Source organism: Mastigoproctus giganteus, chromosome 7, assembly GCF_048544385.1.
Source record: "Mastigoproctus giganteus isolate SK-2022 chromosome 7, ASM4854438v1, whole genome shotgun sequence".
Taxonomy (NCBI): domain Eukaryota; kingdom Metazoa; phylum Arthropoda; class Arachnida; order Uropygi; family Thelyphonidae; genus Mastigoproctus; species Mastigoproctus giganteus.
In genome coordinates this window covers 123,902,996-123,922,391 of record NC_143581.1, presented here as the reverse complement: position 1 = coordinate 123,922,391, position 19,396 = coordinate 123,902,996, and the positions used below count along the sequence as shown (strand labels likewise).

The following is a 19,396-nucleotide window of genomic DNA, read 5'->3' as shown; positions in this document are numbered from 1 at the left end:
ATTACAGTGGAATTATTGCAAAATCATTAACAATGCCGTCAAAGTAAATTCATATTGTGAGTAAATTAGTGCTGGAATAAGTGTTGTGTAACTAACTTCATAACTTTACTATCAAAATTTAAAGATATAATTTGGAATTTCTTTAAAAACAAAAAACCTATTGATAATTTTTTGTTAATAATTTGCACATATCTAATTATTTGGAACATTTGTTCACAATGTGATAAATCGGGTGTACAATCAATTAACAAGGAGAAGTACAGTACTTAGCTTTTTTTAATTTTTGAAATAATACTGGCCGAATTTCATTTCCAGTTAATCGTATAAATTAGCCTTGGATTTTATGTGATAAATAATTCACAGTTCCTTTATGATGATTTGAAATTTGTTCTGCTAGTTCTTTATTATAAGTTCAAGGATATTCCAGCTTTCAGATTCCCAACTATCTCATTTGAACCTCTTAAAACAAGACTATTTTTTTCACAAAATAATATTGTGTCCAGAATAATTTTTAAAGTTCTCCATTTTCCTTTCTCTGTTAAAACTGCTTTTTGTAGAGCATCATCAATAAGTTCAGAATTTAAAATCTTTTCCATTGATTTCCATTTTAAAAAGTGTTTGTGGTGTTTTAACAAATTTTCGTGATTTGGAATACATCTATATAAGTGTTTCCAAGAGGAAAAGGTTTTCTGTGAATTGACTAGTGAAGGCACATTGCCAGTATTTTTATTAGTTCCAAATTAAAACCATGGAAAACAATACAAAGATTTAGTTTCTTTGGAGTAAATCAGCCAATTCCTGTCTAAAATTCACCATTAGCAAGTTTTTTTTTTTTCCAAACCATTCAATAGAAAATTGACATCCGTCCTTGGATAAAGAATAATGAAATTCTCATCTTTGCCTTGATCCGGTCCATTTTCTATTAAAAAGCATCTTATTTTGTCAGAAACATTTGATGGCCAAGATGCGGGATTCAGCATGATATGATTATTATTTTCATTATCTGAGGAAACTCATATCTGACTCAGTTTTCTGGTCATTTTCAGAATTATTATTATTATGTTATAACCTCTGTTTCGCTACAATTTTCTTCAGATTCAAGAATGATTGAATTGCGGCTAACAGGGTTTTCTCTATTCTGGTCAGTGATCTCCACTGGCTCAAACCAATTTTGAAAATTATCTGACAATTTCTTTGCTTCTTCCACCCTCAACTTCTTCTTTCGAAATTTTGCTCCACTTGGTCATCTTATTCCTACTTATAAATTTTAAATTTTTAAAGATTGTTTATTTTAATTAAATTTGGAGCACAGCCAAATAAATGACATCATCTATTGTAGACATGTAGACTAGAATGAAAGAATATTTAAAAATGCTGTTTTTTAAACAGCATTTTAAAAAATTGTTTCATTCAGGCATATGCACAAATTGAAATAAAAAAAAAAGGCAAACACGATAATACATTATTTTAAAAGGAGTTTGCTCACAATCTGCATTTTTGTAGTATAAAAAGGTATTTTAACAAGGAAAATTTTCTGCTCAAAAAATTAACAAGGGGAACTCTTTACTCAAAATTAACAAGGAGAACTATGCCCTGCCAATTTGATTACTGTGTCTAAACTCATTTTGAAAATGAGACAAAAATCAAATTCTAAAACATATAGTTTAAATAACTAATAATTACATGTACAGAAACTCCCTGACTTACGTAAGGGTTGCGTTCCACAGAACTGTACAAGTCAGAATTTCCCTAAGTACTTATTTGTAGCACTCGCAAATTTGACTGAATTTGATTGAAGCAAAAAAGTAATGTTTGACGAACATGTAAATAGAATTATTTATTAAATTTTTTATCTCATGCACAGGAAAAATTACAAAAGTGTACAAATTTACAAAAATTTCAAAATTATAAAATTACAGAGTGAGGAGATAGGCATAACGTCAGCAAGTTTTACCTTCGAGCATTGTTGCCAGAATTAACTCTCCAACAGATAAGCATGCCGCTGTGGAAGTTGAGGGCTGTGGAGATTTAGAAGGGGTTTTTTCCAACACATCACAAAATTTCTCTGCAGCTGCAAAATCGGCACTGGCGACTTCACCGCATACTTTAATGCTTTGGAAACCAGCGTGATGCGTGAACTTATTAAGCCACCCATTGCTTGCCACGAACCTGGCTTGGGATTCACCATACTTATCCTTAATATCTTCATAAATACTTCTTGCTTTTGCTTGAATGGCCAGTGGACTCTGATTTTCCATCCATATTAATAGCTTTTCCATGTTCGATATAGCACCTGAATGCTGTTTTGTGATCAATGTTGATCATAAATGCGCTGATCCTTTAACATGTTCTTTTATACATGCACTGTCAATTAAAATAGTATTCACTGTTGAAGCAGCGAGACCTAATTCCGTGCAATATTTTACAAACTTTGTCCTACTTCATACTTCTTAATTAATCATCTTCATTTCTAAATCAATTTTGTTTCGTTTCCTAGCACTGCCAGCCCTTGCAGTTGATCCCTTTCCCTTCACCATTGTAATAAATAAATAAAAATGAAGAGAAGATTCTCAAAATTTGTTTTTTATATGATTGAAGATTTCACTGAAGGGGAACTCATTTCACCATAATTATTTAGTTGTTTTATTGACTTAATTGTTATACTAAATTATTTTCTATAAGTAGCTTTATTGTTTTAGCCAAGCTCTGTGGTTTATTTTGAATTTAGATAGTGATTTTGAAAGTTAATAGTAACTGTCCGTAGATTTTACATTCGTAACTGTCCGTAGATTTTACATTCGTAACTTGCCGCCATTGTTATACGACACGGAATACCATAAGGTTTAACGTAAAACTAGATAGAAAAATATGTAGCAGTGTATTAGAAATCTGTTAGATTAGTATAGTATTATCAATAAAATTTATTAATCTTATTAAATTTCATTGTTAATTAAATTATACTTAAACGAATCAAGACATCAAAGGCAGATATTGTTGGGATATCAGAGACATGGTGTCACAGATTTATGAAGTGCAGAATTGGAATTTGGGGGGGTACAATGTGCACAGAAAGGACAGACAGGATAGAAAGGGAAGAGGGGTTATGCTGTTAGTTAAGAAACAAAATCTAAGGTAGTGCATCCAGTTTACATGGGCGGACAATGCAATGTTGAGTCTGTTTGGAACGACAAACACTGAGAAAGGGAAAATGAGGGTAGGAGTATGTTATAGGCCTAATGATGCTGATGAGTACAATGAACAGTTGTGCAGAGAAATAGAATGGGCCAGTAAATCAAAATGTCTTGTAATGGGGGATTTTAACTTTCCAGATACTGACTGGAAATTGTGGGTTGGTCACTCACACGCTTGCTGTTGTTATTCAGTTCAATGACACAAAGGCTACTAAGGCCAAATTGTGTCTATTCATCATTAATTCACAAAAAAGCATATTGTTAGAGGTTAAATTATATGCTTCTGAACAAGCCAATATGTTTTAGATATAATAAAAGTTCTTCAATATTTGTTTCACTTCCTAAGAAATGAGATAAATCAGGTGACATATTCAACGTGGAGAGTGAATGAAAAGTGTTTGACCGGATGGTTGAATGTAAAGGATAATCAACCAGAAAAGGGCAGACCATAAGTTGCGTCTGACAGGATGAGCAGCGTGATGGGTTTTCTCCAAATAATAGAAAGAGATGTGTACGATGAGTGTGTCCAATTCTGAGTCTTGCCAGTACCACTTCCTCTCGTCTGTTTCGTCGGAAGCTAGGCAGCCACAACTTTGGATTTTCTTTTATCTGGTAAAGTTTATTGTTGGTGTCACTTTTCCAGGTCTGTGACTATTTATCGTAGCACACTTTGCATATGACAGATTTATAGTCAGAGTAAGGAACCTGAGGATGTTGTAAGAGAGTGGGTTTAGGATGTTTAGCGGTAAAGTCAGCACTTCCATTTCCTGGAATGCCTGAATGGCCAGGGATTCAGCAAAAACTTATTGACTGATTGGACACACTGCAAACGAATAGCTGGGAATGAATCTGTTTCAATGTAAGATGAGAAGAGGAGAAATTCTTCCTTAAGGCAGAGACAACACTAAGAGAATCCGTGTAAATTATGGCAGATGAGATGGAAAGCTCAATAATCTTACTAAGCGCTAACTTAATGGCATATAATTCAGCTGTGAAGATGCTGCAAGCAAGCGGTAGAGGGGCTGAACTTGTATATAAAGGAAAAATTGCCACAGCACCTGCCATACTCTCAGTTTTGGAACCATCCATATAAATTTTACAGACATGGTTGTTCATAGTAGCATGAGCTGAATGTAACTGTCTGATACTGCAGGGAGGTATAATATTTTTCCCCCACTGGAGGAAGTGTATATCTTGAGAGACAGACACATATGTCCAAGGAGCAACAGGTATAGTTGTGTCTTGGAAAATTTCATTTTAATTGACATTCCAAGTCTGAACAAGCTCTTTGATCCTGAGTGAGACAGGTCTATTTTCATTTGGCCCGCTCTCATAGAAGGATTCCCAACGAGTATTATACAGATACTCCCAACTTGGGTGCAATGGTAGACTCTGGATCTTAGCAGCATGTAATGGAGCAGTAGTGTTTTTCTATGCAGTTGTAATGGGGGATCATGCGCTTCAATATATATCGACTTTGGATTGGAGAAGTCCTGAAAGCTCTCAATGCAGTGGTCAGAGCACTGTGATGGATCATATTTAGCCATTTTAAAATAGTGCTCCTGGCAGAGTCATACAATGGACAACCATAATCTAGTCGTGAATGGATTAAACTTCTATAAAGATGCAGCAAAGTATACCAATCACCTCCCCATTAGGGATTGCAAACCGGTTAAATCCGGTTTTCATACTGAGTTGTTAAAACCGAAACCGAGCTTCTAAAACTGGATTCAAATATTTTTTTAGTTAGCCCTCGAATATAGTTTTTTGTTATGCCCATTTTCTTTTGTTTGTTCGTTTGTCTGAATCATTCAACTGCTTTATGTTTTTTTTTTATTTTAAGGTAACGGTATTCATTGACTCTAGATGAATATACGTCTATACAAAATGAAAGGTATATGAATATAAATGTGCATTCAAAAGACAATCATTGGTCGTTAGGTCTTATTGAGATTAATGGTTCACTTGATAGCAGAAGAACTGAGCAAATTGTGGATGGACACTTGAAGGAATTTGGTTTGAACTTGGATGAGGATATTGTTGCCTGCACCACCGATGGAGCAGCAATGATGATTAAGTTTGGCAAGCAAATTACGCCTAATCATCAACAATGTATAGCCCATTGTATACATCTGTCAGTTATAAATGTACTTTATGAAAAAGCAATCATTTATGGTGCCACATTCTCTGAGTCTCCCAAAGACAATGAAAATAATGAAGAAAGTAGTGATGATGAAGAAGTTGAAGAAAGACAGCAAGGCATGCTTTATCAAACCGACTTTACCGATGAGCTCATTTATTTTTTCAATCCGATGGCCAATATTGCACAAACTATTAACAAGTCAGAAAAATTTGCAAGCTTTTTCGAAAATCGCCTACCAAAACTGACATATTACAAAATTTTGTTAAAGCAAAACTTAATGGGAAAGAATATAAACTTATATTAGATTGCAAGACTAGATGGGATAGCACATTCTATGTGATTGAGAAATTTTTGAAATTGAAAAATTGCATTCCAAATGCTCTATGTGCAGTACTGTCAACTGAAGCTGTGTCTGACGATGACTGGAAAACACTTGAATTGCTACGTGAAACTTTGTGACCAGTTGAAATGATTCTGAAGGCTATAACCTCAGAAGATAGACTTACTTAAAGCAGAGTCTTCAATAGAATTTCTGCTTGCTAAGCTTGATACAACAGAAAACCCATTTACTTTAAAGTTTCACCAAAGCCTTTTGCAGCGTTGCAATGCAAGACGAAATCGCCAAACTGTGGCTTTGCTGAGCTATCTACAGAACCCCAAAAAGTTTAGGAAAGAAGATTCAGATTCAAGAACTTTTGATTTTCCAAGTAAGCAAGTTTTGAAAAAGCACGCTGAAGAGATTTATCAGAGATTATTTGCAAAACATTCAGAAGGAGCCTTAGCGTTGAATGAAGAAACTGAAAATAAACGAACTGTTCTTTTAGAAGAAAACAAAGACTCGTCTAGTTCCGATGTTGGAGATACACTCATGCTAGAGTATGATAGTGTAATAAAGAGATTAACTGAAGAGCCTTCAAAATATCCGAGTGAATTGGAAATCAGCATAGAATTTAAAATTTTGGAGGCAACTAGCAGTAAAAGTGAAAAGCTGGAGAAAGTTTATAGAGCACTGCTGACCATTAAATCAACAAGTGTCCAATCTGAGAGAGTGTTTTCGATCACTGGTCTCTTTAACACAAAAATAAGATCAAGTCTATCAGGGGGCGCCTCCGTAGCCAGGTGGGCAGGAGCGGCAGAGCGTAGCACACGCTTCTTGATTAGACCGGGGTTCGAGCCCGTGACCACCAAATACGGAGGATGCGGAAAGGTCAGAGAATGACCACCGCATATCCCCGGAGCAATATGGCCTTAGTTGCTAATGCTCCTAAAAACCAAATAACAATCAAGTCTATCAGGAAAAATGCTTAATATACCGTGTTTTTTAAAGGACCATTTTCCAAAAAAAGCTGAGCAATAAATAGTAATTTCCCCAAAGCCATTTCTTTTCACAATATTTTTATTTATTTATTTATTATTATTATTATTATTATTATTATTATTATAGGGGTCTATTATTTTTTTTTTACTATACAAGAAGATAGTTTTTATTCTAAGGATTTGAATACAATTTGTAATTTTGTATAATCTCAAGCTAGTTACTTTTTTTGGAACATTTAAATTTATTTATTTTTTTTTACTATAAGAGGTGACAGATTTTGTTTAAAAGATTTAATTTCGATTTGTACAATCTACCCAAGATAAAATAAATACCTGTGTTATAAGCTTTTAATTATTTTCCCTAAGTCTGAGAAAATCGGTTCTAAAACCGGTTTTAAGAGTAAACTTCGGTTAAACTCAGTTTTTAAATTTCTCGGTTTTATGCAAGCCCTACTCCCCATGATATAGATGAGACCAATCAAAGTATATTCAAATAAGTGATGTGTGCTTGGAAATTTAGTTTGCAGTCTAATAGTAGTCCAAGAAATTTAACAGTATTAAAAAGCGGGATTGGAGTACTGTTTATTTGTAGTTCAGGTTCGAGATGGAGAGCGCGTTTCTTGCAAAAGTGAGTGACAATGTATTTCTTTTCTGATAGTTGGTAGCCATTCCGTGAAGTCCAGGATTCTATTTTGGTTATGGCAAGTTGCGCTCGATGGTATTCATACTTTGAGACTGACAGGAAATGGTAAGGTCATCTGCATACATATAAGTTTGAATGGTTTTTGGGACATCTCGTGTCATGCTGCTAACAAGGACTGAAAACGCTGTTGGACTAAGTATTGATCCCTGCAAGACTCCCTCTTCCACAATGTGAGATGTAGAGATACGTTTTTATATCGGACATGAGAAGAATGCAACTGCAGGAAATTTTGAATTATTTCCAGCAAATGGCCCTAAGCCCCAGATGGTAAAGGTCCATAATAATACCATGATGCCATGTAATATCAAATGCCTTTTCAAGATCTAAATTGACCATGACTAGATGTTGTTTCATGACAAAGGCATTGCAGATATGAGACTCGGCTTTAATGAGCACATCTAGGGTTGATCTATTTTTTCAAAAGCCATACTGATGATCTGGAAGGGGATTCTCTGACTCCAGGATGTAAGTGAGCCTAGTATAAACCATTATTTAAAAAATTTTTCCTATGCAGCTCATAAGAGATATTGGCGTGTAATTTTCAACACCGGAAGGATTTTTTCCTGGTTTTGGTAAGGCGATAATGAACGAAGGGTGCCATGAAGAAGGATAGGCATTTTCACAGAAGATCCGATTATAAAAAATTAATAGGGTTCTCAAGTCTTCTCCAAGTAAATGCTTTAGCATAATGTAATGAACTACATCTGGACCAGCAGTGCTATTGGAAGATCTGTTTAATGATTCTTGAAGTTCTATTAATGTAAAGGGTTGGTTGTATGGGAATGAGCGGCACGTGAAGAAGTTGATTTTATACCGTTCTACACCTGCTTTGATGTTCTGGAAGGTGGACGCATAGGTGGCAGAAGATGAGATTTTTGCAAATGATTCTGCTAATGCATTTGCAACTTCTTCAGGAGTAGAAATGTCTTTCCCTTTCCAATGAAGTATCGGAGAGAGCAGTCGAGCAAATTTGCCATTTAATGCCTGTATTCTTTTCCAGATGACCCGTGTATGGTGATGGTTGAGGCAAAAACAATCCATGGATCCCATTTCGCTTTCCACCCAACTTGTCCAGCTTTTGCTTTTAGTCTTTTAAAAGCAATTAGGTTACTAGTGGTGGGATACTTGCAGAAATTATTCCAAGCATGGTTTTTTTCCTGTTTGGCAATTAAACAATCTGATTCCACCAGTGATTTCTGTGTTTTCGATATGGCGTGGATTTTGGAATGGAGGCCTTAGCTGCAGTCAGAATTTGATTGGTTATGTAAGTGTTTACATCATCAATATGTTGTCTTTGAACATAAAATCTGTCGGAGTATTTGGGCAGAATAGCCACCCCAGTTTGCCTTTTTAAACTGCCAAGTGGATCGTTGATCGGGATTTAGAGTTACCCCTGTTTGTAGTGAGCAAATAATTGGAAAGTGATTACCCTTAAAGGGATTGGTTAATACCGACCATGTCATGATTGGAAATATGGATGGTGAACAAATTGACAAGTCTACTGAGGAAGCAGATCCAGTTGCTAAGTGGATGTAGGTAGGAGATCCAGAAATTAATAAATTAAGATCATTATTATGCATGAATTCCTCCATCACTTTGCCTCTTTTATCCATTGTGGCAGATCCCTACAATGGATGGTGTCTATTAAAGTCACCAAAAAAGAGTTGGGAGTTGTGCAATGAGGTTGTCAAGTTCTGAAAGCAGAAGTGGTGCAGATGGCGGAATATAAATGGAAACAATGGTAAATGATGTACCAACTGCAATGCGAGCTGCCACAGCTTCTAGGGTAGTTCTCAATTGGATTGGCCTGGATGGTACGTTAGTGTTAACAAGAATAGCAACTCCTCCATGTGCTGGTGATTCTGAGTTCCTATCTCATCTGTAAATGGTATAACTTGAAAATTTTGGCAAAACTTGGGGTGACAAGAATGTTTCCTGTAAGCATACACCTATGGGATTGAATTGAGCTTTTAAATCTCTTAAGTCATCAGAATGATTGCTTAGTCCTCTGCAATTCCATTGTATGATGTTATGCATTATTTAGGTTTACCTGAGGATGATTCATCTGACTGTTTTTTGTTTTTTGAGAATGTGGGGCATCCAATATCCATGGTGTCATCTGCACGGAGTTCTAGAATGGGCTCCTCATTATCTAGCACAGTGGTTTTCAACCGGGGTGCCTCAACAATATTCCAGGGGTGCCACATAATTTGGGTTTAAGTTACTTGAATATTATTTTTTAAAATTTATGTTTATTTCATTATAAAAAGGTGTACAGTATCTTTTTAATTTTGTGGTGATCTATAATTGATGTTTACTTAGTGCTTCTATATAAAGAATAAAATTATTATATACTGTATATATATAATTTGCATTATGTAAATGTAATTTTTATAATTATATTATTGTAATAACTATCATATAACATATATTTTTTAATATTTTATATATACACAGAGAGAGAGAGAGAATCGGATCTAACAGACAGAAATTGAGTAGGGGTGCCCCAAAATAAAATAAATTACTTAGGGGTGCCATTATTAAAAAAAAGGTTGAAACCACTGATCCAGCAGCTCATCTACATCCATACTGTTGGTGGGAGATTCCATTTTTTTAGAGACTGATTTGTTCTTTTTCAACTGGGACCGATGGGGTATGAATAGGAATGCTGATTGGAGTATTTGTGGCTTCGCTAGTTTTTTTTGGAGGATTATCTTTTTTAGAGGTTGAAAGTGTAGATTTAAGCCAATTCACTAGAGAGGTGTTAGGCAGAATTGATACATCCGTTTGAGCTGCAGTAGAAATAAACTTTCGAGTGCAAGCTGTATAAGAACGACCACTAGACATGGTCGACATAACTTGTCTACGTGCCTCAGGAAACGTGACTTTATTTTCAATTTTGTATTTTTGAATTTTCTTTCCTGTTATCCATAGCTCACAAGTTTTGGAAAAGGCTGGACGGCTTCCTTTGCAGTTTGGAAAAACAGGGGTTTTGACTGAGCAATCCACTTGGGTGTGATCTTTAAAGTCGCAGATGGGACATATGGCTTCTCCTCAACAAGCCTGCTGGGAATGACCGTATTTCTGACATCTAAAGCAACAACCAGGATTCTGGATGTAAGGTCGAATCCTACAGTTTAAATAACCAGCTTTAATAGAGGATGGTAAGTCTGGAGTGCCAAATGATGGATCTTGTTGGAGTGAGAGTTTCATTTTTTTCGTCATGATCCGTTTTACATTTATTACTTTCTAACTGCTGAGTTCTTGGAGTAGTTCTTCTTTGGAGACTGTAATTAGGTCCGACTCGCTGATGACACCTTTTGATGAATTTAGTGTTTCGTGGGGAGTAATTGATACTGTCAACCCACCAAATGTTATTTTTAATAGTCGCTCAGAATGTTTTGAGGTGGCTGTTTCTATCAGAAGGTCTCCGGAATTGCAGTCTTTTAACCATTTTTTGTGATCCAGCAATAGACTCCAAGATTTTCTGAATTAAGAATGGTGATAACTTACCCACAGGTTGGACAGATATGGAAGGAATCACCAGGAAGTTTTGAAAATCGTCATGACATTCTGCTTCTCTTCGCAGTCTTTTAGGTTGACTTGAGTCATAGCCAGTGTTAGAAGCTTCCGCTCTTGAACTCAAAGACTCTGAGTTTGGATAATGATTTTTATCCATGATGGCTCCTTTTGGCCCTGAGGGTTTGCCTTTTCCACCCAGGTTACAGGCCCTGCCATGGGGAGGCAAGAGCAGTGCCTCTCGGTGGCCAAGCATAGAGTTAGTTAGTACAACTAGCTATATTAAAGAAAAAGGTACTTGCCTTCTTCTGGGCTCTCTTCATAGTGCTTTTAAGTAAGTAGAGCTACTTAACAGAAAATTTTAATACTACAAGTTAAAAACAAGGAAAATTCTGTCGCTGGGAGGAAAAATGCTTTATAAACACGCAAAAACACTTGGCCACGGAAACGCTTGGCACCAGGGGCCTCGCATGCTTGCAAGACTTTTGTGAATTTATTGGAGGATTGTTTTCTACAGCAACATGTTCGAGGGACAACCAGAAGGAGTAATACCCTTGATCTAATTATCAGCAGTGATGACGCACGCATCAGGAATTCGCAGATAAAGGAACCACTAGGTGACAGTGATCGTAGTGTACTGATGTGGGAATTACTTAAAGATGTAACTACGATTGAGGGTAAAGGGAAGGGTTTTTGTTTTCGTAAAGGTGATTACAGAGGTATCAGATAGTTTTTACATTATATACAGTAGGATTAACTGATGATGTTACCAATGGTAAATTCTAAATGGGAAGCTTTCAGGGACTTAATCTTGGAGACTTAATTTTTAGGGACTTAATTTCTTAAGCTTTTCATACCAACTAAGAAATACTGTTCAAGGTATAGGCCTAAATATGTGTCAGATAAATTAATAAGGCATGTCGCAGAGAAGAAAAATGTATGGGATGCATATAAATTAAGAAGCCTACAACAGATATAAGCTAGTCTGTAATCAAGTCACAAAAGAGGTTAGGCAGGCGAAGGCGGATTACGAAAAATCTTTGGCAAAGGACGCAAAGAAAAACAGCAAAGAGTTCTTTACTTATGTAAATTCTAGAAGGAAGGGGATAATGGTTCAACTATGGTGATACTGTTCAAGTAGCTGATGCATAAACTGAATGAGTATTTTACATCTACATTCACACATGAGTTATTCGAGGGGAATGCAGAACTCAGAGCAAAGTGGAGGAGAAATTGTTGAAGTTAAACATAAAAAAAGGCACCTGGTGCAGATGGAATCTATCCAGTTATAATGGAGGCAGCAAGGGAAGTAAGCAAACTCTTAGACATAATTATGAGAACATCCTTTGAGTCAGGGGAGGTCCCCATGAACAGGAGATGTGCAAATCTATCCTCAATTTACAAAGGGTGACACAAATAATTATAGACCTTTTAGTTTAACTTCTGTTGCAGGAAAATAATGGAGTCGCTGGTTAAAGAGGTGATACAGGATCACCTAGACAAGACAGCAGCAATAGTTCAGACACAGCTTGGGTTTGTTAAGGGGAAGTCTTGCCTGACCAATTTGATTGGATACTACAATGTGGTCACAAAGGAATTGGATGCTAAAAATAATTTTGTTATCATAAAGTTGGATTTCAGGAAAGCTTTTGATACTGTTGCACATGGAAGATTGCTGAACAAATTGGAGCATTATGGCATTAAGGGCAAGTTACTGCAATGGATAAAGGGATGGTTGAGTGGGAGACTGCAGCGAGTGGTAATAAATGGACACTTCTCTACATGGACTAATATTATTAGCGGAGTCCACCGGGGTTCGGTGCAGGCCCATTGTTGTTTTTGTGTATTTATCAATGATATTGATAAAGGTATATCAGGCTTAATATCCAAGTTTGCAGACAATACAAAGGTTGGTAGCGTTGGTAATGACAGTAAAGACAGTATGCTACTGCAACAGGATCTAGAAAAATTAGGCAGATGGGCTGAGAAGTGGCAACTGAAGTGTAACATTAACAAAATGCAAAGTACTGCATAGGGGTAGCAGTAACCCAAGAGAAACGTACCAACTGCATGGTACTACACTCAGGGAGATGAAGAATGAAAAAGATCTGAGGGTAATTGTGCAGTCAGATATGAAGTTCTCTGAGCAGCGGAGACGGACTGCCAGAGCAGGGCATGGATTTTTGTCAATGATATATAGGAATTTTGCTAGCAGAGACAAGGAGGTGATTATCCCTTTATATAAGATAATGGTCAGGCCACACCTTGAGTACTGTATACAGGTCTGGAGGCCTCATTTTAGGAAAGGTGTAGAGTTGCTAGAACGAGTACAGAGAAGGGTAACAAGATTGGTGAGAGGAACAAAGGGGGTGCACGTATGAAGAAAGGCTTAAAGTTCTGCAAGTTGCTGCATCCGAAGACTAGGCACCTATGAGGTGATCTGATTGAGGATGCTAATAACGTAATGTAAAAACCCATACAATTCCAGTTATCAGTATTATTGCAAATGCAATAAGATTGAGTTTACTAACTGTTTATAACAGATTGGGATAACAGAAAAGCCGAATAAACTGGAAAGTGCAAATTGTTTTTATTGTTTTATGGTAGTGACCTCCAGAAATGTGTTTTAGAAAAATATCACAAAGGCATTCAAAACTGATTCTTATAACGGAACATATGAAAACAATGAAAGTGTAGAGCAATTTCATTATAAAAATGACCTTTAAGAGAGATAAATAGTTTAGTTATATAGTGAAAATTTCAACTTCTGAGGTCTTGGAGCGAATTACCAAAAAATACAATGTGTTATTGGGTTCACATTACGATGTTGTCACGATACCTACATTTATTCCTATGGGATGTGAAATATGTTTCCTTGATTTTTTTAAGTTTGCACCTGCTGGCAAAAACTTACGTAAAGTCGAATTTCCGTAAGGCGAGCATTATGCAAGCCAAGGAGTGGCTGTAATGTTATAACCTATAAAAATAAAATATATGGTTACATTTCAACTAAAAGAAATCAAAATACATAAAAGAAAGATTTGTTGATAACAATTTATTAAAACTTACTTTTTTAATGTGGAGACGAAACAACAGTATAACAAATTTTGAATTACACTTTTATTTCTTTTAACCTGTGACTACTCACACTTGAGCATTTGTGCAATTCAAGCAAAATACAACTGCCAACTGGCTAGCACTGAAGTATAAGCCTACAGGTTGGCACTGGAGGACAAACCAAAAAGCTCAGAGGTGTGACGTCACAAAACGGGCCGTACTTTATAGAAGTTTGTAATTGGAGTTTCTCTGTTATTTTCAAAATTTGTAAAACACAGTTCCTCCCTGATATTTTTTCCAAAAGTGATTATAAAAGACCGAATTTATTTTAGCAGTTCACCTGATAGGTGACTCTCGAAAATAACATTCCTTGTTGTAATCACTGATTACAACAAATGTAATCGACAAGTGGTCACACACACACAGCAAGCTGAAGAACATTTGTCACCCTCAAAGAGGGAAAAAAATCGCTAAGTATTCACATAAAGTTAAGGCAACATATGCAAAAATAACTGCTGCTACATCTAATGAGGTCTGCAAACATGTCTCTAGGGCTGCCACCACAGTGAATAAACCTGCTTCTGATTGCCAGAAGCAGGACTAATTATGGGGTAAAAAAATGCATCTTATACACCGGAAAATACAGTATATATATATATACGGAATATATATTAAAATAATAAAACTATAAGTATTGCTTAAGAATCAAATTCTAATAATTTTTTTAATTTTCAGTAAGTATTTTAATAATATTTGTTTTTTTCAAGTCTTCAAAAACCAGAAGGTATATGCCATTCATCTAAAAAAATCCAGAGGATATATGATGTATGCCTTCCACTACAGCTCTGTTTAGGATGCAATGTCAGATAGACATTTTTAATATGTTCACTGCTTCATTACACAAATATGCAACACTGGATTTTTAATCCACTTGGATGGAGAACCACCCTACTTTTAGAGCTTTTCCATCCAATCTGACAGAAGAAAATACTAATTTTTTATCAAGCAACCTTTACCTAATTCAGTCACAGTGAGAAGAAAACCCAAAAATGTCTCTGTCCTCTCCAATACAGATTGACTCAATCCTGTGGTTTTGAATCCCGAGTCAGCAAGGGCATCGGAGAAGCCAGCAGTAAGTGTTAAATTGCACTTCTTTTAAGAACCTGAAAATTGATTGGATCATGTTAGACAAAGTGCCACAAACTGGAACACTTAAAGCACCAGCCCATTATATAATCTTAGTTCATGATTAGAGAGGCTCTCACTAATCATGTACTCTTATAATCAATGATAATTGCTACAACAATGCTAATGTTGTTGTTGTTGTTATTTGGGTTTTAGGAGCACTAAAACTAAGCAACTAAGGCCATATTGCTCTGGGGATATGCGGTGGTCATTCCTTGACCTTTCCACATCCTCCGTATTTGGTGGCCATGGGCTTGAACCCCGGTCTAATCAAGAAGCATGCTGCTCCTGCCCACCTGGCTACAGAGGCGCCCCACAATGCTAATGTACAAGCATCTGTTTACAGGCCAATTTTCACACTGTGCGGTGAGGTGGGAAAGCTGAAAAACACAAAGCTGCTGTTTACCTTATAAACGACTCTGAAGAAATTCAATAAAGATAAGCAGCTTTGAATAATGCAGTTCTTGATGTTGATTTCTCTGCTCCATCTATTTTCACTGCTCTAGGTTTTTTCATCAATGAATTAGCAAGGTTCATGACTTGTCATCTTTGTATCAAATTAGGTGTAATTAGGTCATAAACTAAGTGTAGTTAGGGTAAATAATAAACTAACTCTGAATTATTAAAGTGGTATTTCATTTTATAATTAATCTATAATAGTATTTAAAGTTTAACCCCTGGGGCTCACATCTGGTGAGTATGGGCTTGGCACACCCAGGGTCCTGAGCTGGATATCACCATTCTTCTCTTTCTTGGCGATTCCCTTCAACTTCTGACTCTGACTCACTCTCACTCTCTCTCTCTCAGGGTAACTCAGAAATATTTTTTTGGCTGGTGTGCATAAGTCTCAGACTTCCTTGCACCATATAGATAATGATAATAATAATAAAAGTCCTCTTCCTAATAATCCACTAACGATATTCCTTACCAGATCATCCTCTAACGGTGACATCAACATGTCATAAGAAATCATGTAAACACTAACATTTTCGGCCTTCACAACACTACCAGGCTCAGTTTCATAAACTTTCATGTCATTATGCAAAAACAATTCACACAATGCTTTCACTATTGTAGTTTTCCCAGAGGCAGGAATACCGCAAAAAGTAGCAATGCACGTATGAAGCATTTCACCTCTGAAATTTGGGCTTTAACCGAAACTCGTTAGACTGGAAATAGGAAAAGAGAGAAGCTACACAATAACAACTAAGAATCGTTTATCACCCTCGCACTATTATGTCATGTTTATGCGTTTTCACATTCTATTATTACGTATTTTCACAACGAGAAAAGAAACACATCTGCTACACTCTACTACAACATACAATTACACATGATATTGGCACAACCATTACGCCACAATGATCCCCAAAACGACGGTGAAACTTACGCAGCGTGCCCCACACAATACATAAAAATTAAATATACCTTCAATTATTATTATCATTATTCTAATTAGCCATATGGTGCAAGGAAGCCTCAGACTTTTTTTGCACCAGCCAAAAAAAAAAAAAAAATTCTGAATTATCCCTACGAGAGAGAGAGAGAGAGAGAGTCTGAAATGGAAAAGAATCACCAAGAAGAGAAGACTGATAATATGCAGCTGAGGACCCTGGGTGCGCCAAACCCATACTCTCCAGATGTGAGCCACTGGGGAAAATAAAAAACAACAGCGATATAATCGTTTTTAGAGGTGGTCCCATTTATTATTACTGTTGCTATTATATTATTTCTCCCTGATTGGGGGAGGGGGATTCCACACAGTGACAGTCACTGCTACTAAGTACAAAAGGTGGTTGTTATGTCTGCTGTTACCGTTGGTCAAGGAACTCTCTGACTGTCCTAAATGGATTCAGGCTTGCGACTTTCTAGAGTCGGTGTCTACTTAATAGAGTAGATTTTCCAGATTCTCTAGAAAATCTACTGCTATTAAGCCGTTATATAGGGTCTTTGGTACCATACCGGTGGTTGACACGATCATCTTTTTGATCTCTTGTCTGAGGTTCGTGTATTTCCTGATATTTCCCTTTAGGATTTTCTGGTGATTGCCAGTGTTAGGCACTGCTATGTCGATCAGGTGGCCATTCATTTATTGTCGACCAGGGTTATATCTGGTCTACTGTGGGGATTGTCTTGTTTCGTTATTATGGCCCGGTCCAAGTACAGTTGGTCGGTTGGGGGTTCCTAGTACTGCGCGGGATTCGTACTTCTAATACGGTACACTTTCTTTGATTGACTGTTATCTTTCTTTATCTTATATTTTAGCATTAGCATTAGCATTAGCATTAGTAGAGGCATTTGATGCAAGAAAGCAAGCTTATGCAACATCAGCCAAAAAAATTAAAGTAAAATAAATAAATAAAAAATAACCACTTCCACTTCACCCCTCTGTTCGTTCGAAATACCTGTCCAGCCCAGCCTTAAACTTATTTAGGCTATCAACTTCTACGACAAGGGATGGAAGTCTGTTCCACCTACCAACCACCCGCTGGCTAAAGGCAAATTTCCGCACATCTATCCTACATCTGTCTTTCCTCAATTTGAATTTATGCCCCCTCAGGTGATTATTCTGAGCAAGAGGAAGAATCCCATCAGCATTGAGCATGCTCAAACCATTCAAGGCTTTGTACACCTCTATCAGATCACCTCGCTGGTGTCTAGTCTCCAGACACTGTAATTCGCAAAACTTAAGATTTTTTTTTGAAAGAGTACCCCTTTGTTCCATTCACTAATCTTGTTGCCCTTCTCTGTACTCGTTCCAGCAGCTCTACATCCTTCTTGAAATGAGGTCTCCAGGCCTGTATACAGTACTCTAGGTGAGGCCTGACCATTGCCTTATACAAGGGAATAATCACCTCCTTATCCCTGCTAGAAAAATTCCTATATATCATTGACAATATACCATGAGCTACTCTTGTAGCCCGTCTCCACTGCTCAGAGAACTTCATATCTGCCTGCACAACCACCCCTAGGTCCCTTTCATTCTCTACCACTGTCAGTGTAGTACCACAGAGTTGATACGTTGCTCTGGGGTTGCTGTTTCCCATATGTAGTATTTTACATTTCTCAATGTTAAACTACATTTGCCACCTCTCAGCCCATCTGCTCAACCTTTCCAGATCCTGTTGCAGCAGCATAGTGCCAGTACTGTCCTTGACAACCCTGCCAACTTTCGTATCGTCTGCAAATTTGACATTAAGCTTGATATACCATCATCAAAATCATTTATAAATACAGAAAACAATAAAGGACCCAATACTGAACCCTGAGGAACTCCACTAATAACATTAGTCCACGATGAGCAGTGTCCATTGATTACCGCTCGCTATCTTCTCCCCCTCAACCACCCCTTTATCCATAGCAGCAATTTGCCTCCAATGCCACACTGCTCCAATTTGTGCAGCAGTATTCCATGTGCAACAGTATCAAAAGCCTTTCTAAGATCCAAGTATATAATATCAAAGTTATTCCCTGCATCCAGTTTTTTGTGACTGCATCATAGTATCCAATCAAGTTGGTCAGGCAAGACTTCCCCTTAACAAAACCATGCTGTGTCTGAGCTATAACTGAAGTCTTGTCTAGATGATCCTGCAGTGCTTCTTTAACCAGTGCTTCCATTAATTTTCCGGGAACAGAAGTTAAACTCACAGGTCTATAATTACTTGTGTCAGCCTTTGATCCTCCTTTGTGAATTGGGGTCACATTTGCACACCTCCAGTCCATGGGGACCTCCCCTGAGTCCAAGGAAGCTCTCATAATTATGGCTAAGCGTTTGCTTACTTCCATTGCTGCCTCCTTTAATATAACTGGATAGATTCCATCCACCCCAGGTGCCTTTCTTGTATTTATCTTCAACAATTTCTTCTCCACTTTACTCTCAGTTATCACAAGATTCTCTAGCTTACTGCCAGAGTTGAATACACCTCTGGAATTCCACTCGCTGAATAACTCCTCATGTGTGAATGTCGATGCAAAATATTCATTTAGTTTGTTAGCTACCTGAGCAGAATCATCAACAGTTGAACCATCGATATCAAGTGGACCAATCTGATTCATCCCCTTCATTCTAGAGTTTACATAAGTAAAGAACTCTTTGCTGTTTTTCTTTGCATCCCTTGCCAAAGATTTCTCGTAATCTGCCTTCGTCTGCCTAACCTCCTTTGTAACTTGGTTACAGATCAACTTGTATCTATCATAGGCTTCTGTGTTACGTGTTAATTTGTATGTATCCCATGCATTTTTCTTCTCTGCCATATGTCTCATTAGTTCATCTGACATCCA

At 37.0% G+C, this 19,396-nt stretch overlaps 1 protein-coding gene across 1 annotated transcript in view; it reads right to left on the bottom strand.

The window, feature by feature from the left end:
* The window catches only part of Pstk (Phosphoseryl tRNA kinase), an 85,106-nt gene extending 68,696 nt beyond the window's left edge, over positions 1-16,410 (bottom strand). The window contains exon 1 of the mRNA XM_090378418.1: positions 16,044-16,410. Within this exon, the coding sequence (XP_090234544.1) occupies positions 16,044-16,244 (201 nt within the window). The 5' untranslated portion in view covers positions 16,245-16,410. The remainder of the gene's footprint in view (positions 1-16,043) is intronic.
* Positions 16,411-19,396: the final 2,986 nt, after the last annotated feature.